The sequence below is a fragment of the Podarcis vaucheri genome, assembly GCF_965113315.1.
Source record: "Podarcis vaucheri genome assembly, chromosome: 16".
NCBI lineage: Eukaryota > Metazoa > Chordata > Lepidosauria > Squamata > Lacertidae > Podarcis > Podarcis vaucheri.
Genome location: NC_138754.1, coordinates 14,351,791 through 14,364,599, shown reverse-complemented (window position 1 = coordinate 14,364,599; position 12,809 = coordinate 14,351,791). Strand labels below are relative to the sequence as shown.

The 12,809-nt window shown below is 47.3% G+C and overlaps 1 protein-coding gene across 3 annotated transcripts; it reads right to left on the bottom strand.

The window, feature by feature from the left end:
* Positions 1-431: 431 nt before the first annotated feature.
* Positions 432-11,389, bottom strand: LOC309520830 (uncharacterized protein). Of its 3 annotated transcripts, none has more exons than XM_082202732.1 (9): positions 10,632-11,389; positions 9,459-9,530; positions 8,289-8,898; positions 7,856-8,054; positions 7,014-7,682; positions 6,826-6,899; positions 4,610-4,754; positions 2,478-2,515; positions 432-865 (listed from the first exon to the last, which is right to left on the bottom strand). In XM_082202732.1, the coding sequence occupies exons 1-9, from the start codon at positions 10,773-10,775 to the stop codon at positions 795-797; spliced, it is 2,022 nt and encodes a 673-aa protein (XP_082058858.1). In that variant the 5' UTR covers positions 10,776-11,389; the 3' UTR covers positions 432-794. The 3 variants fall into 3 exon arrangements, 2 of the variants coding, with proteins under 2 accessions (XP_082058858.1, XP_082058859.1); XM_082202733.1 differs by having other exon boundaries at positions 4,610-4,730; XR_014214450.1 differs by lacking the exons at positions 432-865; positions 2,478-2,515 and having other exon boundaries at positions 4,656-4,730; positions 6,826-7,682.
* Between the last annotated feature and the right edge of the window lie 1,420 nt (positions 11,390-12,809).

Below are 12,809 nucleotides of genomic sequence, written 5' to 3'. Positions count from 1 at the left end.
TATTCTTCTGGTAATGTCAGGGAACTGCCATCGGAGGAACAGGTGGTGGAGGGGCTCAGGGAGGCTGGGAGAGAATCAACAGCTGAAGCAGGAACCAGCAGGGGGAGGAGTGGATCTCTGAGGGAATGCGAGCAGGTGGGAGGGCTCAGAGACACTTCCAGCGAGAACAGTGGGGAGGTATCTGAAGCTCCCATAGGGAGACCCACGCCTCGCCGGAAACTGTCACGCCGTGAGTCCAGAAGACGTGTTTCCGTTAAGGAGCTCTTATGCTGGAAACGATTCCGAAGACAACCACTGTCGGAATCTGCAAGTGATTAGAGCAGACATGTCTGAGGAGCTCTGTCACACACAGAGGTTTGTGGGGTTGCACAAACTCTGAGGGACTACGATTTTACGCACAAGCAGCTCATCATCCCATCACAGGTAAGTTTAGCCATTTCTGCTAATAGCATAAGTTTTTGAATCCATTCTTCCTTTACTGGGACTTCTGCTTCTTTCCATTTTGGGGCAAGTAACATTCTTGCTGCTGTAGTAACATACATAAATAAATTTCTATACAATTTAGGTACTTCTGTCCCTATAATTCCCAAAAGAAAAGCTTCTGGAGTTTTTTAAAATGAAAGTTATTTTGAACATCTTTTTCAATTCATTATATATCATTTCCCTGGGAAATGGACTAGATGAGCCCTTGGCCTCATCCAACAGGACAGTTCATCCGTTCTTACGGTGCAGGGAGCTGAACTCTTGGGCTATTACTCTTATTTTTCTATCTTGTTTTTTCTGCCCTTCTCACTTCAGTCATAAAAGTCGTCTTTATCATGCAAGCTGTCATCTTTGCTTGCTTCCTCTGCGTCAGCCCAGAGATCTGTGGAGAGAAAAGGGTATGGCCATGGATTGAAGCGTCTCCTACAGTGTATTTCAGTATATTCCCTACTTTTGCAGGGCATTGGGGAACCTGCGGCCCTCCATACGTTGCTGGACTACAGCTCCTATAATTCCTGACCATGCTAGCTGAGGCTGAAGGGCACAGGAGACCAGCAACATCTGGAAGGCCAGAAGTTCCTCACCCCTGCTCTGTAGAAATATGCAGTCTCCTAGCAACACAGAGATCACTATTTTTTCCGCAGTTTGGTTGTACTCTTTTAGCTTGAGATGCCAGCGATTGAACCTGGACCTTCTTTATGCAGAGCCTAGATTCTACCACTGACTTTTAGTCCTTCCCTGTTTGTATCCCGGGGCCAATTCCAGACTATCACTATTTGGAAGAGTGGGCTTCTACTGCATACAGTGTTCCTCCACTGAGTACAAGATTCACCCCAAAGCTTGTGCAAGCAATTAGAACTATGGCTGCATACACACGGCATACACTGAGTTGCTCCCCCACCCACCCACATACATACCCTACACATAATCTAGATCTACTGCATGTTTTTTTGCTCCTTCAAAGTGCTTCTTGAGAAACTGGTTCCACTCTGGCAATGAAAGCTCGTTACAGATTGATTCTGCATTATCCCACAGGGTGTCCATTTGAAAATAGATGAAAACAAACGTAGGCAATGGATAGGGGCAGTTTGTATCCACACTTGCCCAAATACATTGAGGGTGGGTGTATATCAAGATCATAATCTCCTCTTTCTTCTTCATTTACCTAGGCATGTGCAGCAAGGAAAAGGCATGGATAACATAATTGGGGTGTGGGGATTATAATACATTGCTCAGGAAACTGAACCCACCCTTGTAGACATCTAAAATCAATCTAGATTGAAATGAGCAAGTTGAGGACAAGCATGAATTATTCCAAATTGAGAAAAACTACATTTTTGTGCTACAAACAGGTTAGTGAGCATGCCGCCTACACCCGGTCTTTATTGAACATTCATCCTGATTCATTTGCGGAGTGTTTACACATCTTCCTTTTAATCATTTGTACATTCCCTACTTTCCATTGCATTTCCTCAATGCTTTCCTAACTACAAAAATCTATTCTTTTTTTTCTTTTTTTGAAAAAAATGTTGTTGCACTATGGTGACAAAACACTTCAATCCACTCTGATCGGAGAAGACGACATTTGCAGTATGTGCTCGAATCATTCCCGCAAAATAGCAACAGCCTGGAGGCATCCTCAGGTTGTGCAATTAAAGTGGATTTGGTGCCCTTGAGCAAGAAATCTGCTTGGAAGAAAAACACAAAAAACCACCTCCCAGACTTTTTGTGATGAGTAAAGTGGAAGGAAAATGAACTGGAAAGTGTGGGACAACCATTGTTTGGCACAATGTCATATAACCTCCCAATAAATAAATCAGAATGAACATTCAATAAACAGTGGATGTTGTATACCGGTAACCTCCATACTAAATGTGTGCAAAACGTATCGGGATGAACTATCAATAGACATGTTGTCTGGAGTGGCATGGTTATTATCCTGAGAGATTCAGTTTTGGCTGCCATTTCTCTATGCCCAAGAAATTTCCTCTCACCTGGGATCCTTTGAAGATCTGCCTCACTCTGCTGATCCCTGTGGAGAAAGAAAATCAGATCCTGAAAACTGGGGATCAAAATGCAGAAATGCTCCAAACAGGGCTTCACTGCAATACCAGAGTTGTGTCCCACACTGTGCTTCTCCTCCACCCCACCCCACCCTTGCCCCTCTTTCCACTTCCAAGCTGACCTGGCTAGGATTCCAGGTTCCATATAGCTCACAACCCCTCTGTTACTGCAGTCAGAGGGAATAACCTACTCCTCTTTTGTTTCTTTCAGTGGGTTGTGTTTGCAGACCCTCCAAGTGTCCCTGTTTTCCAGTCGTCCTGGTTTCTGATTTGATCCTGGAATATCCCTCTTTTCCTTAGTACGTCCCTATTTTCATTGGAGTAATGTTGGAGGCGTCGGCGGTTCGAATCCCCGCGGCGGGGTGCGCTCCCGTTGCTCGGTCCCAGCACCTGCCCACCTAGCAGTTCGAAAGCACCCCCGGGGGCAAGTAGATAAATAGGTACCGCTTACCAGCGGGAAGGTAAACGGCGTTCCGTGTGCGGCTCTGGCTCGCCAGAGCAGCGTTGTCACGCTGGCCACGTGACCCGGAAGTGTCTTCGGACAGCGCTGGCCCCCGGCCAATAGATGTGAGATGGGCGCACAAACCCCAGAGTCTGTCAAGACTGGCCCGTTCGGGCAGGGGTACCTTTACCTTTAATGTTGGAGGCAGGGCTGGATTTAGGTTTGATGAGGCCCTAAGCTCCTGAAGGTAATGGGGCCCTTATATGTCCAGCAGTCCTTTTGCCTGCCCTGCATCTTCCAACATTCACCTGGCCTTGGTTTCTAGCATTGTGAGAGAGGCTGCATGGATATTGGAACCACATAACTCCAAGGTCCACTAGGTTCAGTGGGTCTTCCTCACAAGCAAGTGACTCATAAGAGCATTGTCTGGGAGCCGCTAGATGGCGCCTTGTTATCATGGGATAATTGGTATTCGAGGCAATGGAGGATCTGATGACAAAGCGAGGGATGAAAGATGAAAATTCATCAGAAGGATGAATCATCTTCCTTATCAAGAAAGGCACAAATAGCTGGTGGTTTTCAGCTTAGGAAAAGCCGAAAGAGGAGACAAGCGTCTTCTAAGGTCATGGTGAGGGATGTGGGTAGAGTTAATAAGTCCAGTTCTCTTGCAAAGATGTTTAGATGGACTTCCTTGGAGAGGCAGGACATTCAGGTGCTATTTAGGAACCTGAGGAGCTGCCTAATCCCAGGGTCAGACTATTGTCCACATAGGCCAGTATTGGCTACTCAGGCATCCAATTAAATTGATAGGAGGCAGACGCATGATGCGTATAAAATGAAGTACAGGCAACTCCTCATTTGCACAGGGGTTATGTTCCAAGGCACCATACATTGAAGGGAAATCGTGTATATTGGGAACCCCACTGAAAAAGCCTGTAAACGCACTCTAAACCTCTGGAAAACCTTGAAAAACTCTTTTAAAAACCTAAAACTCCACCAAACTCCATCACAATCGCTCCCTCCAAACCTCCTTGTTCAAACTCCAAAACTCCACAGACCTCAAAGGTTGGTGCAAAGGCTCATGGGATTGCTAGATGCCATTTTCACGTTCCTTTAGGGCCGTTTTTGCCCCTTTCCATGCCACTTCCGGGTTTGCTTGTGCGCGGTCACACATGCCTCAAATGCGCATAAATGGGAAGTTGCCTGTTGTGATCTATGATTGCTCCATGGAGAAGGGCTGTAGCTCAGTGGCAGAGCACCCACTTTGGGCAGAAGGTCCTAGGTTCCATCCCTGATGTCTCCAGGCAAGACTGGGATAGTTTCTTCCCTGAAACCCTGTCAAGTCACTGGCAGTCAATCTAGACGAGGTTTTTCCCAAACTTTGGTCTCCCGCTATCTTTGGACTACAACTCCCACCATCCCTAGTTAGCAGGACAAGTGGTCAGGGATGATGGGACTTCTTGTCCCAAAGCAGCTGGAGACCCAAGTGTGGAAAACCTTAATCTAGACATTACTGAGCTAGATGAACCAATGGTCTGATTCTGTCTAAGACAGTTTCCAGTCTTCATGTTCCTTAAGATAGGATGGGGCGTAGATAAAGGAGGAGAATATGAGGCCCCACCTTGATTTCGGCTTTTTGGAGAAGGGAGCCAAGGCAGCTTCAATGTCTGTATCAGCTTCACTCTCTTCCACTTCCTCCTCCTCCTCCTCCTCCTCTTCTCCTTCACAAATGGATTCTGCTCCTGCATTCGATAAATACGTGTGAACTAGGAGAAATTTGACAGGAACAAGGGGGAAGATGGTGAGGGGTATAACCTGACATGGGAAAGTACTCCATCTCGGTTGCCAGATTCTCAGTTGTCTCTTTGTTAAAAGGACTTCCTGGGCAGAATTTAAACCAGCCTTCCCCAACCCAGTGCTCTCCAGTATCTTGGACATCTCATGGGGCTGATGGGAGTTGTAGTCCTATGCATGTGGAGAGCAACAGGTTAGGGAAGACTGGTTTAAACTGTTGCATTGGACCTCTAGAACAGTGTTTCCCAAACATGGGTCTCTGGCTGTATCCGGACTACAATTCCCACTATCCCTGACCACTGGTCTTGCTAGCTAGGGATGATGGGAGTTGTATTCCAAAAACAGCCGGAGACCCAAGTTTGGGAAACACTGCCTAGAACCTTAAATGATCTGGCACCAAGACACCTCAATGAACACTTCCTCCCAAATGAGATTCCAAATGAGATTGCTCCGTGTCCAGAGAAGCGGACACGGAGCAATGGAGCCAAACTACAAGAAAGAAGATTCCACCTAAACATTAGGAAGAACTTCCTGACAGTAAGAGCTGTTCGACGGTGGAATTTGCTGCCAAGGAGTGTGGTGGAGTCTCCTACTTTGGAGGTCTTTAAGCAGAGGCTTGACAACCATATGTCAGGAGTGCTCTGATGGTGTTTCCTGCTTGGCAGGGGGTTGGACTCGATGGCCCTTGTGGTCTCTTCCAACTCTATGATTCTATGATTCTATGATTTATTCAGTTCAGTGTCCCCAATCCAAATCCCGTTGTGTCGGATGAGAGATGAATGGCTACCATGGCTTTTCCCAACTGTGGTGCCCCTCAGTGGAACTCTCCTTGTTAATGAAGTAAATGGAGTTTTGAGACCAGGTGGCTGATTTCTTATTATCAATTAATCTCTGTCTGCTGCACTTTAGGATGCTTTTTATAATGTCCTTGGGTGCAATTCTAATTTGGGGGGCTGTAGATCACAGTGCTGGAGCACATGCTATGCACAGAGAAGCCACCAGGTTCAATCCTAGCATCTCCAAGGAAGGCTGGGAAAGACCTTTGATCAAAACCCTGGAGAGTCACTGCCAGTCAGTGTACAGAATACTAGGTGAAATATACTCAGAGTCGCAAAGTGATTTCATGCTCTTTATTCAGCTCATAGTGGTGAGGAGGAATGAATGGAAGTCCCCTCACAGTATCTGCTTTATATACATTATTTACACAATGGGCTGCACATGATTGGCTAATTCCGGAATTCTACTGTAAGCCAATCAGGTTGTGAATTCACTTCTATCTGGAGCAGGATTGGGTGGTTCCTGCCAACCAATCATACTGCTGCATTGTTCTAGGACCAATCAGACTGCTGCATTCTGAATCCTATTGTTCTAGGACCAATCAGACTGCTGCATTTTGGATCCTATTGTTCTAGGACCAGACTGCTGCAGTTTGGATCCTATTCAACTCAGTACATAACACCAGGCTAGATGGAGCATGGGTCTGGCTTGTCATAAGAAAGCTTCCTGCTTTTCTGTTTGAATCAACCCTACAATGATGACTGGAATCTTACATTATTTTTAGAGGTAGGTCCATCACATCTTGGTCAGAGCACATGCTTTCTTTCATGCAGAAAACCACAGGTTCAGTCCTTCAGAGGTTCCATCTCCAAGAAGTAGCTCCAGGAAAGACTGAAACTCTGGAGAGCCTCTGCCGGTCAGAGCAGACAATGCCGAGCTAGATGGACCAATGGACATACTGCTTTGTTTCCAATCAGTGCATGTCCCATAGCTTCTTGCTGAAATCATGCAGCTTTTCACAGCATAAATGTCCTGGGGTGGATTTTTTTGTGTCCCACTTTTTTGTGTTATAACACAAGAGTGCCCCTTCTGATGACAAGAAGATTGAGAAGGCATCATGGAACAACTAATAAAGCAGAATGACGTGCGGACAGTCCAGTATAAATCCACCACTGATGTGCTAATACATTAATGACACCTCGCAGAAGACACTCAGAAAAAGGGCAGCGAAAATGTCACCATACGTGCAGCCAGCACTGTGCTTACCTTCCTCCATGAGCTTGACCCCCAGGGGTTGCCCATTCTGCAGGCTGGAGGTCTGGCAGCTGCTGCTGTCATCCCTCAAAGAGAAGAAAGAAGAACAGTGATGGGGAAGGGGGGGGTCCATCTCCCCACGCAAGATAGGGGGGAGGGTTCTGCCCACCTTCCAGCCCACTGGAACACTGAGAACTTACTGCTCCAATGTGCCGCAGATCCTGGGTTCCAAAGAGAACTGCTCTGGACCAGTATTGATGCTGGCTACATCCTCTTCTGGGCTCCTGGCTCCCTCCTGGCTTTCTGGGCCTCCCTGCTCTTCACTGCTTCCTCCAGCCCTGTCTGGCTCGCCATAATTTCTGCTGGTTCCTCCTTCCTCCTTATCCCCGATCCAGCTTCTTCCCTGGCCATTTCCATCTCCCATATCCAACTTCACTGCTGCCACCTGAGCTTCCAGCCCTGCAGTTGCCTCCCTGTTTTCTTGCACATTTTGAGTTCCCCCCAAAGATCCTGGTGCGTTGTTTCCTTCCCCTGTCCTGCTCTCACCCACCACATGAATCCTACCCTCCTGTTCTCCCTGCCCAGGCTCCAGCACTTCAGCTCTGCCACTTTCCAGGGGCTCCTCTTCATCCTGAGCTGCTGTTTCCCCTGGAGACCCATTGTCCCCAGACATTTTATCCCACCCCAAATCCAGACTTCCTGCAGCTTCGCCCACCTCACTGCCACTGCCTCTTCCCTTTTCCCGTTCCTCCTTTTCCCCAAGGTTTCCATCCTCCTGCCCATCCCGGCCCAATATTTCCTCTTGTCCCAAAAACTTGCTGGGCTCACGGATTATCACTGTCTCATCCTCTTGCCGCAATCCTGGAAATCTGGAAACAGAAGGGGGGGGGAGGTTGTGAGGTCAAGGCCAACGGGCTCAGGTTCATAGGCTCCTTCCAAGAAATGCCAAGGATAGGAAGTTATTGAGTTTCTCCCCACTCCTGACAACTCTCCTGGTGGAGAACCAAGGGTGGCTGAGATTCCAGGGTGGTGGTAAGAATACCTGTTTGGGGGCACCTGTGACAAATCTTCACTTAAAACCGTTGTGGGAGCATCCTGGCACTGTTCCAGCTGCATCCCTTGCTGCCTCAGCAATGCCTTGGAGGCACTTTCAGCCACCCAGTGCTCCAAATGTGCCTCAGCTGTGTCCAGGCCACAGCCACCCGAGCTCATCCCCAGTGGTCCACGCTGACCCCGAGAAGCTGGCGAGAGAAAGAGGGAAAATAGGTTTAAGTTTTACAGCTGACCTGGTGGCAGGACTTGAAATTGGGCTCAGTCTTGAGTCTTGAGACTTTGAGCACAAAGGCAAGAAATAAAAGCTGGGCGGACTTCTGAGCAAGTGCAAAGTACTTTCCCTGAGGGGCAGAAGGTTCTGCTCCCCAGAATTTCCTGGGTGTTGTTAAGAGATAGAATAAACCTGACGCCAGCATCCTTACCTGTTGTGTCCCTAAAAAGCATCGCAGCCTGTGACCTTCCTTGTGGGCTGTAGGCCAGGCTGCAACCGTTCCACCTCACCAATATGTTGTTCAGCTCCTCCCTGGAGCATCCACTGCTGCTGCTTTCTTCCCTCGGGACCTCCCTTGTGATGGTGGTGCTGGCAGCAGGACTTTCGGAAGGATGGTCCTCTGGCCCCTGGACTATGCTAGTCCTCTGCCATTCCTGGGAAAGGTCTCTCCTCAACCTGGTGGCATCTCTAGGGATTGTCCAAGGTTGGGAGGACAGAGAAAAGGATCCACCTTGGTCAGGAGATATCAAGACTTCCTCATCCTTCTGGGGTTGCCATGGAGACCGCGAGGAAGACCAGGCCTGACTGCGAGGTTCTCTGGAGGTTTGGGAGCTGAGTGTTAAGGAGGGGAAAGGATGGGCCACGGAATGGCCCCAGCTCTTCCTGTGCTCCCTGAAACCTGACCAGAGTCTCCCATAAGTTTCTGGGGCCCAGGATCGCACCGTTTCAAAGGAGTGAAATGGGAACTGTTCTCTCTGGTGCCCGATTTCAAAAGGGAGCTTCCCATTCCAGTTAGCAGAGTGGGGTCTTGCCAGCAGTTCCTGGGAGGCAAAGAGCAAAAGAAAGGCATGTGGGAGCCAGAATGGGAAATATTTCAAATATTCACTCTTCAAATGGTTATTTCCTTATGTTTGCTGGTGGTTTGGAATAAAACGAGGTTTAATTGTTTCTAAATGTATTTTAAAGAGCCCACAGCGAAAAGCTAATAGACAACCGTCATCATCAGAAGGTGGATGCTATACCTCAAACTTCAGAACTAGAATCTGGGTGACAAATATTTATTCCTGAATTTATAAACTGCTCTACCTTTAGAGAATTCCCCAATGGTGAACAAAAATGAAACATAAATAAATATTCTTTTTTGACTTTTATTGCAGAAATTATTTCAGAAATGTAAAAAGTCAGCAAAATTTCAGATTTGAATGGGACCCTCTTCAGATGCAAGGAAATAGGCCTGAAACTTATTTGGGGGGGGGGGAGTGCTGGGGCACAATTTGCCCATTCCTAAATGCATATGAAATTTCACTTCAAAATAATATTATTCATTGGGTTTTGGCACAGCAGATTATATAGTTCACAACAGCAACCTGAGTTAATTTACCTGTCTCACATCAGACCCCTGTGGCTTCTGAAGGCCTCTGCTCAGATGCGGAAGGGATTCTTCATAGTCGCTCTGAAATAAAAAGTAGCTTTGGATCATCTGGGGGTGCCGATTTCTCCATCCCCAATTTTATCCACCAGCACCCCTTAGTTTAACTCTTGGCAGGTGAGGAGAGATTAGAACTTCGGATCAACCATTTGTTTTCTCCATCATGGGAGCATGAATCTAGCTCGGAAGGTTAACAGTGACCCAGGTGGGTCCTTCAAAAGGATGTTTCTGGGCCACCTGTTTCGCTCAGGTCGGGCTTGCGGGTTTGCTGTGATAGGCATCTGGCTGGCCACTGTAAGAACAAGATGCTGGATTAAGAAGAAGAAGAGTTTGGATTTGATATCCCGCCTTTCACTCCCTTTAAGGAGTCTCAAAGCGGCTAACATTCTCCTTTCCCTTCCTCCCCCACAACAAACACTCTGTGAGGTGAGTGGGGCTGAGAGACTTCAAAGAAGTGTGACTGGCCCAAGGTCACCCAGCAGCTGCATGTGGAGGAGCGGAGACGCAAACCCGGTTCCCCGGATTACGAGACTACCGCTCTTAACCACTACACCACACTGGGATTAGATGGGCCTTTGGCCTGATCCAGCAGCCAGGCTCTTCTCATGTTCTTATGATGGCAAAAGTCCTCTTTGTCTAGGATCCAACAGCTACAGCTTACTATCCCCATGCAGGGAGGATGAGGAGTAACAGCCCAAGCCAATGGCAAATAGTCAGCAACATCTGCAGGGCAACAGGTTACTCCTTCCTGCGCTGCATGGAGGTTTAATTTTGGCCGTTGACATACTGCACCTTGATCCAGTTTCTTTTTAAAAGCTACCTTAGATTAGCAGCCATCCCTACCAATTTATGAATATCACCTGTTAGTTATATGTTGCACCCTATAATTCCAAAACCTAAGAATTCAACAGACAGATCTCTACCCGTCACTGCATCTGCATGCTGGGGGGAAATTGGGCCTATTAAACGTCTGCCTCTCAAGATGTTGAATGCATGAGAATTGCTAATCCTGCCCTTGCAATATAGCAACACTACACAGAGGAAACCCACCACTAGCAATTGATGGGGATTCTTCTTCTGTGAACCTGATTTCAAACAACCCCCTTGTCCGTTTTTCTTGGCTACCTTGGCTAAATCGCTTCTCTTCCTCCTCCTCCTCCTCTTCCTCAATGCATCTATCTTGGCCGACAGATCCGCCAACTGAGCCTCCACTTCAGCAAAGTCCTGCAACAGCTGTTTGTTCCGGATCCGTGCTTGGTTCTCATGCATGCATAGCTCAGTCCATAACCTGCATAGTGCAGCCACTTGCGTCTTTGGGCTAGGGGAGAAAAAGAAAATGACTGGCAAGGCACAAAGTGGAGCAGGGTAGCAAAAATAACTTGGAGGGAGGAAATATTATAAGAGGTTGGTCAGGGTGGGGGAAGGTAAGCATCTTGCCATCTGATGATAAAGAGTGCCATGTATCTCCCAGGCTTAAGGCTTCGTGGGAAGCCCTCAAAAGCACCCTGCTGATGACTAGGCTTTGCATTACTGGTGAGCTACATTGAGGAAAGTGTTGTTCTGCATAAGCTGGGCAGTCATGTTTTTTTATTAAGATGCAGCTGCAATTGCTCGTGATCTTCCTTATCTCATTGCTGTGCCGCTCAGCACGTAGTGTTGTCTATGAATGAGGGAGAAAAGGAGAGAGAGATGAGGAGACGTAGGAGGAGAGACTGAATAAAAGAACCAAAGAACTGTAAAGTTGCAGGAATCTGGCAACTGGACTGCATGCTTGCTGTGAACTTTAAGGAAGCAGGAAACTGAAAAGCAGAAACCTTCTCTGGGCTCAGAGAGAGAAACTGGGCAAGAAACTGTGATGTCTTTAGTGTGTTTTAGTAACATAGAGGTTCATCCTGACATATGTGTGGAATGTGTTGTACAAGGTATGGAGGTGCTACTAAGTAAAACTCTGCTAAAACTTTCATTGAATGGTCCTCCTCATAGCTTCCCTAGAAAGATGGATACTAGGGCTGGATGATGTATTGCTCACCATTCAAAATCGCTTTGAAGTCCACATTGTGATAACGGTTTCATAATATTTGACATGGCGATATATCACAAATTACAATGTGTGTGCTAGGTAAAAAACGTGATATGGGAAAAACCGTGAAGCTGGTCATCACTTATCTCATGATTCCTGCTTCCCCTGTTGCTCTGTACTATAATATAACAGTTGTAACAATATGTTAAAGGTAAAGGGACCCCGACCATTAGATCCAGTCGCGGACGACTCTGGGGTTGCGACGCTCATCTCGCTTTACTGGCCGAGGGAGCCGGTGTGGCCAGCATGACTAAGCCGCTTCTGGCGAACCAGAGCAGCGCATGGAAATGCCGTTTACCTTCCTGCCGGAGTGGTACCTATTTATCTACTTGCACTGCGTGCTTTCAAACTGCTAGGTTGGCAGGAGCAGGGACCAAGCAACGGGAGCTCACCCCGTCGCGGGGATTCGAACCGCCAACCTTCTGATCGGCAAGCCCTAGGCTCTGTGGTTTAACCCACAGTGCCACCCGCGTCCCTTTAACAATATGTTAAATGTAAGTAAAAAATGGATCAGTTTTAGACACCTAAGTAGTAGCCATTCCCAGGACACTACTCCATTCACGTCTACATAGTTACATCCTTATTTCAGACATCAGGATGTATCACAATGTTGAAAACCAGGCATCGCTCAGCCCTAATGCATAACTCTCCCTCCACGCCAGTTAAAGAGAATACGATCTAAGTGTGTGCATGTGAAGCAGAATGTTGGGACAGCAATAAGAGATGTACTGTCATGAGCTCCGCAAGTTAACAGTATCAGAGGATGCCAGGGGAATGTCTCTGGAGCCCTGATGTGGGAGCAGTGGACTCCAGGTGTCTGTTGGAGGTTTCCAGCTGTGCCTCCACATCTTCTCAGCCTGGATATTTGGAACATAAAATAAAAATGCAAATATGGCAACATGGCAACCCGACCTGAGTAAGCACTTCATTCCTGGAATGTGTCGCCACTTGGAGAAGTAGGGCAAATACAACACATCCAACGGATGGCTGGAGAGGACATCCTGCAGTTACCATCCAACTAGGAAGTCCACCCTGCTCTATGCCAGAACTGAGCCCTTAATGTGGAGGCACCTGTCCTTTGTCAGCCTTCTATTTCAGTGCTTCTTGGAGACATTCCTCTTTCAACAATGAATGTATTTCCTCCAGTTGGCATCTCTACTGGCTATATACAGTATATATATATATACACCGTATTTTTCCGTCTATAAGATGCCCCCATGTAT

Bases quoted from the DNA above. Each gene is read 5' to 3' on its own strand.
- LOC309520830 (XM_082202732.1), bottom strand. From the start codon at position 10,775: ATGCATGAGAACCAAGCACGGATCCGGAACAAACAGCTGTTGCAGGAC. The intron at 6,900-7,013 runs GTAAGTTCTCAG...CTTCTCTTTGAG, and splicing joins ATCTGCGGCACATTGGAGCA to GGATGACAGCAGCAGCTGCC. The intron at 4,755-6,825 runs GTAAGCACAGTG...AATTTCTCCTAG, and splicing joins GGTCAAGCTCATGGAGGAAG to TTCACACGTATTTATCGAAT.